This window comes from Panthera uncia, chromosome C2 (genome assembly GCF_023721935.1).
Source record: "Panthera uncia isolate 11264 chromosome C2, Puncia_PCG_1.0, whole genome shotgun sequence".
NCBI lineage: Eukaryota > Metazoa > Chordata > Mammalia > Carnivora > Felidae > Panthera > Panthera uncia.
The window spans coordinates 153,326,235-153,332,859 of record NC_064810.1 but is presented as its reverse complement, the minus strand read 5'-3'; the positions used below and the strand labels follow the sequence as shown (position 1 = coordinate 153,332,859).

The window sequence follows — 6,625 nt, the reverse complement described above, 5'->3', positions numbered from 1 at the left end:
TTGGATTTTTTAATGCCTTGTATTTCACGTTTGGACATCAGACCTTGCTAATGCCTTTGCATCACATCCTCACACTTGGAATCAGCATCGGAAGTTTGGCTTCCGTTACCAAATAATCCTTTAAGGTAAAAGAATCAAGACAGAGGTTCATTGCTTCACTATCTGCTTCTGCACACACCCGGCTCCAGGGGATCTACTGTCCTTCAGCTGTATTATTAGAAAAACTCTAGGACGGTGCGTCAAAGTTTTCTATATTGTTCCACAAAAGCTAGGAAGTAATTAAAGGGCCCGTTTTTCATAGCAAGAAGTAGCGACAGACTCCACCATTCAGTTCTGTGCGGGTCCCCCTGGAGAGCTCCATCGGTGCAGGTTAGAGGGGAACGAATGGTCCTTCCCGCACAGTGTTATGTGTAACCTCATTGAGATGCGGGTCAGAATCCTCCTTCTGCTTACTCAGCCCTGCAGGCAAGCCTGGGCGGGGGGGGGGATGCGGGGGCCCGGGTGTGCTCTCGCCCCACCGCACTCGCAGATGGCAAGAGGAGGAGCTGACCGTGGGGTGAGAGGCCCGCGCTCGGCAGTGGATGGAAGCCCTCCCGCCACTGGCTCAGGAACTCTTGCTATGATACAAGTTTAAGTAAGCTCTTCCTCTGGGAAGCTTCGCTCCAAGTTCCGCCTCTTCGCCGCTCACAGGGCATCGTGGAGATCGTGGTCCCCGGTGGACTGCGTGTAGGACGAGCTGGGAGTGTCGGGGGAGTAGAGCTGGAGGATCCTGCAGTATTGACAGGGCACGAAGGGGCCCCGGCAGGTTTTGAAGAGCTGTACGAGGTACTTGCGGAATTTCTCCCCGAGGAAGAAGTAGATGACCGGGTTGAGGCAGCAGTGAACGAAAGCCAGGGTCTCCGTGGCCTGAATGGCATAGTCCAGGTGCCTCTCAAAGGTGCAGTCCTGAAGGACCTCCAGCTCCACCAGGGTCTCCAGGAAGAGCACCACGTTGTAAGGCGCCCAGAAACCCAGGAAGAGGGCCACCACGGCAAAGACCATCCTCACTGCCTTGCTCTTCTTCTCGTTTTTGCAGTGCTGCAGGGTCCTGATGATCATGGAGTAGCAGAACAGCATGGTGCCCAAGGGGATCACCAACCCCAGAATGTTGATCTCCAGGGAGCTCAGCACCTTCCACCTCGTGGAGTTGAGAGAGTACTTGGTTTTGCAGTAGGTGTGGTTGCGCTCCGTGTAACAGGTGCTGAATAAGAAGCCCGGAAGAGAGGCCAGCACGGCCACGGACCACGTGGCCAAGCTGGTGATGACCCCGTAAGTCAAGGTCCTCGCTCTCAAGGAAAACACCGCGTGCACTATCGCCAGGTATCTGTCGATGCTCATGAGCATGACGAAGAAGATGCCACTGTAAAAGCCCACCAAGTACATCCAGGAAATAATCTTGCAGAGACCCAGTCCAAAAACCCACTGGTCTGCAGCATAGTAGCCCCAGAAAGGGAGGGAGAACACGAAGAGCAGGTCTGAGATGGCGAGGTTGAGCAGGTACACGTCAGTCATGGACTTGAGCCTCTTGTACTTGAACAAGACCAAAACGACCACAGAATTGCCAAGGAGACCGAACAGAAAGACCAAGGAGTAGAGAGGGGGCAGGAAGAGCCCCCCGAACGCCTTGACGCCTTCTTTGGTGCAAGGCTTGGGGATGTTTTCATAGAGATAGTAATTGTGATAGATGCTTTCATCCATGGTGGTGTCTGCTGTGTCCGTGGGGTTCATTTTCAAATCTCCGGGCTCCTCGACGCAGGTCTGAGCCCAACCAGAAGCTAATGAGGGAAGAGCAGACGCGATCTCTGTAGGAACAAAAGCAAATCGAAAAGGTGCTGACTACAGAGCATAGCGCTGAGTATTGTGCCCCGGCTCGTGACACCCCTTCCCAGCCTTCCCAAGTTGAAGGGTTCCTCGCAGGGCAGTGCAGCCCAATAAAACAATCCTGCTGTTTGGAGTTAGCAGATTCCAAGTCCTAGCTCTGTCACTCCCCTCCTGCTCTGGGGCGGGGGGGGGGGGGGGGGCTTGAATCCCCACACTTGTACATGGGGACAGTAAAACCTCCTTCTCAAGGAGACGTTTTCAAGGATGCATTTCGAAACGATAGTCTGGGGTTACTGAATCATCTGCAGGACAGTTGAGATTCCCAACAGCCCCACACCCATGGCCGTCTTAGTGACTTAAAAGCAAAACAAAAACAAAACAGAAAGATTAAAAATCTGTGCATGTTTCCCCTTCACATTAGAACTCCAAAAATTCAGTAATTGCTTAGGTAATCATTGGGCTAGAAGGGTGGCTCGGATTTTATATAAAAATTCCAATTCCTCCTGCAAGCTTGACATACATTTCGAAGCGTGCTCCCTGGTATTGTGCATTTAATCCCACTCCCGTGCTCCTGCCCGCCCCCCACCGCACTCCCAACAAAGTCGGGTGCTCTAAGCCAAGCAAGCGTACTGAGCCACGGTGCAGGTGCCTCACGAAACCTTCGGAGAGGTTGAGCGACTTCTGAAGGCCACACAGTTGCACGCAGAGCTCGTTCTTTGGTCCCCAGATCCCAGTGATGTGCTGGCACACCACGTCCGGGGAGGTCAGGAGGGGGCTCTGACTTCTGGTGCTTGCTGGCGTCTGTCGTGCAAACACTTGCACCGGGGCGAAATCCCAGCCACCAACTGCCTCGCGAAATTCCTGAATCTCTAACAGTCTTTACCAGCCCCTGGGAGTTGGTGCAAGTCGGCTCTGGTACGCACTCCCAAGTCCCATGTCATCCTAGAACACCATCTTAGATGGGAACGTGCCTGGCCTCCCGGGCCTGGTGGCGAGCTGCTCCCCGGCCAGTCGGACGCTAACACAGCAGATGCGTGTAGAAGGCCCCGCGAATGCTGGAGCACTCAGGTAATTGCGCTGTACTCGGACGGCAATGCGAGTCGGTCTTTTCGTCAACGCTGCACGCAAAAAATCAGTCCCGCGCACTGAATCCTAGCACAGTGGGAATCAGCCTGACAGATCTCGAGACGGCGCATCATGGCCAGAAATGAAATCTCTCTGCTTCCCCAACCACCCTCCTTTCCTATGTGAATTGGCAGGTGAAGAGGTTGAGACTTTCTTAAAGTTACATGCATGCTCACATGCGGATCAGAGCAATTTAGGGATGACGGGCTTTCTGACTCAAGGCTATTCCTCTTGCTTCCTTTTTTTTTTTTTTGTAAAGATTTTTTTTTTTTTTTTTTTTTAAGTCATCTCTACACCCAATGTGGGGCTCGGAACTCCCGACCCTGAGATCAAGAGTCACACGCTCTACAGACTGAGCCGGGCACCCCCTCTTGCCTCCTTCTTAAACACCCCCAATATTCCTGATCACAGCCCTTTCACATTGTTCAGTAACTCACATCTACTCCCTTTTTCACCACCCTTACCACGACACACCCAGACACTCCAACCTATTTGGTTTCTCAAGAGAGGGATTTGAGTTTACTTCTGCAAACAGATGCAGGGGCATCTGAAGGATCTTGGAGAAAGTGTTGTACAAGGACTATCGATTCTAGTTCAATAAATGACAATCCCGGTCTCTCTCCACCATTTTACCAGTGAAAACGGAGGGAATAGAAGAGGCTGAGGAGTTGGGAAATTGCCAGGAGAACAAGACAAGTAAACACAGCTGGTAGATGTTGGGGATTATTCCATCGGCCTCATTTGTTAGTGTTTCTTGACCTGGGAGTCCTGATAGAAGCAAGCAGCAGAAAAAACTGTGTGTTTGATAAAAATTATCTGTGTCTTCTGAGCGTGTGGATTCGGGCCAGAGGTGTGCAGGGAGAGAGCCCCGCATATGTAAGTGCCCATCAGGCGAGGGCTTGGGGGGTGTAAGTAGATGGGATGTGAGCTCTGAGCTGAGAGCCAGCAGCGAGCCCCAGGATGCCCGGGAAGCCCGAGTTGGAAGCACTGGGTGAGCGGCTGGCCCGCTCTCAGCACTTCCAAAGTCCACACAGCCTTCTAGAAAGCAGTGCGCGGCCTGAGGCCCCGGGAACGGCCCCGTCCCCACTTACCTTGCTTGTCCGACGGTGGTTCTGGGCAAGGTCCGTGAGTCAGTGCCAGGCTTGTGCGAGAAGCTGAGCGCTAAGAAGGATGCCTTTGAAGGCGCGTGGCTTCCTGTGTCAGCTCTGTCCCTCACCCATCTACGCTGAGTTCAAGTGTTTTTTTTTTTTTTTCTGATAGAAGTGAGAAGCAGAAAGTGAGTGACTCGTAGTCAGTCACTTCCCCAAACTGAAAGCTAGGAAGGTTTGCTGTCTGCTAGATCAAAGAGGAAAATGAAGTCAGTTTTCTTCTAAAAGAGAAACGTTACGTTTTTAAAAGTGTACTCCTTGGATTTTTAATGTAAAGAATTTCCTTGCGTAGAAATGATCTTTATGTTCTGGATCGGTGAGCTGTTTGTTATTTGCCCGTGGTGGGTGTGCGATGGCAAAGCGGCCGTGACGTGCCGATCCTCAAACAGGTGGGACCTGAGGGGGTCGGGGTGGGGGGAGGCCAGATCCATGCAAGAAGGGTCATCAGAGAAACATGTATCCAGATGCGTGTGTCTCAGAGGGCTTTAGTCAACCCCGCTCAATAACTTGTGTAGAGTGAGGGCCAACATAGCTTCAAGCCCCCTTTGCAGCAGGAGGACCCCTCCCCAGGCCCCTCCACCTAGAAATCGCGGAGCTTCCACAGACCGTGATCTCAGCAGAGTCCCTCTGGGTTTGCGTAGCAGTCACAGCCGAGGGGCTGACATCAGTCCTAAGTCTTTTGAGTATCATATCCTCAGCTTCTGCCAGCTTCCAGTGCTTTCCCTCTGTATGTCTACAGTTGCTTAACCCTTAGGTCTGGCTTAAAAGAGCCACAATGTCAGGGCCCCTGGGTGGCTCAGTCGATTAAGTGACTGACCTCGGCTCAGGTCATGATCTCACAATTCGTGGGGTCGAGCCCCGCGTCGGGCTCTGTGCTGACAGCTCAGAATCTGGAGCCTGGGTTCTGTGTCTCCCTCTCTCTCTCTACCCCTCCCCCACTCATGCTCTGGGTGGCTCAGTCGGTTAAGCATCCGACTTTGGCTCAGGTCACGATCTCACCGTTTCCAAGTTCGAGCCCCATGTCAGGCTCTGTGCTGACAGAGCCTGGAGCCTGCTTTCAGATTCTGTGTCTCCCTCTCTCTCTGCCTCTCCCCCACTTGTGCTCTGTCTCTCTCTCTCTCTCAAAAATCAATAAGCATTAAAAAATTTTTTTAATTAAAAAAAAGCCACAATGTCATTTTTCCTAAGGAATTTGCATGAATAGGAACTAAAATATTGAGCCAGAACAGTGTTTTATTGCCCTTTCATTATTACCCCTCCTAAAGAGTCTTTTCAGGTATTTTTTTCCTAATCATCTCCCCATGAAATTTTATTTTTTTTATTTTTATTTTTTTTTAATTTTTTTTTCAACGTTTTTTATTTATTTTTGGGACAGAGAGAGACAGAGCATGAACGGGGGAGGGGCAGAGAGAGAGGGAGACACAGAATCGGAAACAGGCTCCAGGCTCCGAGCCATCAGCCCAGAGCCCGACGTGGGGCTCGAACTCACGGACCGCGAGATCGTGACCTGGCTGAAGTCGGACGCTTAACCGACTGCGCCACCCAGGCGCCCCTCCCCATGAAATTTTAATACCACAGCCCAACTATATATCGTTATGTAGTATGTGTACATCAATGCTTTATATATAAAAAGAGTAAGCTTATTTCCATCCCCAAGAACCAATTTTTGCCTCCTTGAGGGCAATACCGCTTTTACTAAGAATGCACGAGTTAGCCAGTGGTTTCCCAGGGGTTCTTTGCCCCCAGGGCACCTGGCCAGTATCTGGAGACATCTTCTCTGGGGATCGGAGTTTTTCCTGGGTCCTAACAAGAAGAGGCCAGGAACCCTGCTGAAATCCTACACGGCGTAGGACAGCCCTCCACAGCGAAGCTCTCCTGGCCACAATGCCAACAGTACCGAGGCTGAGAGAGCGGAGCGAGGGCAGCGTCCCCGGACCCTGAGAGAGAGCACCGATCCGTGCCCGAATTGGGGAACTCTGGGCTTGAGTTCAGGTGAAACACGGGTCCTTACTGGCGCACTCTTTGGGGGCTTTCCAAGGCCAATCTTGTGAACTCTGGAAGCAGATAGAGTAAAAAAAAAAAAAAAAAAAAAACAGTCCCTAACCTATTTGATGGGTGAGTCTATGCCCATTACACAGGGTAACTTGTAGAATAAACACAGTTTTGGGTCCCATCACCCTCTTTCTCTTCAGCGGTTTGCTGGTGGACGCCTTGTGGCAGAGATTACGGGTCTTTGTGAAGAGCCTAGTGGGCAAGACTGTCACCCTCAAGGTCGGGCCCAGCGACACCGCTGAGAATCAAAAACCGAAGTCCGAGACAAGGAGGGCATCCCGCCTGAGCAGCAGCTTCGGGTCTTTGCGAGCAGATGGCTAGAGGATGGCCTCACCCTCTCAGCCTACAGTAGCCAGGAGGGGGCCACCTTGCACGTGGTGCTTCACCTGTGCACCTGTGGCATCCCTGCACCTCCCCTCCGCCAGGGCTGGCCCTGGCCC

General features: G+C 52.0%; 1 protein-coding gene across 1 annotated transcript; it reads right to left on the bottom strand.

Annotated features, from left to right (window-relative positions):
- On the bottom strand, positions 1 to 4,259 carry CCR4 (C-C motif chemokine receptor 4). The gene is made up of 2 exons (XM_049629068.1): positions 4,077 to 4,259; positions 1 to 1,841 (listed from the first exon to the last, which is right to left on the bottom strand). Exon 2 carries the CDS (start codon positions 1,765 to 1,767, stop codon positions 685 to 687), a length of 1,083 nt encoding a protein of 360 aa, XP_049485025.1. The 5' UTR covers positions 1,768 to 1,841; positions 4,077 to 4,259; the 3' UTR covers positions 1 to 684.
- Between the last annotated feature and the right edge of the window lie 2,366 nt (positions 4,260 to 6,625).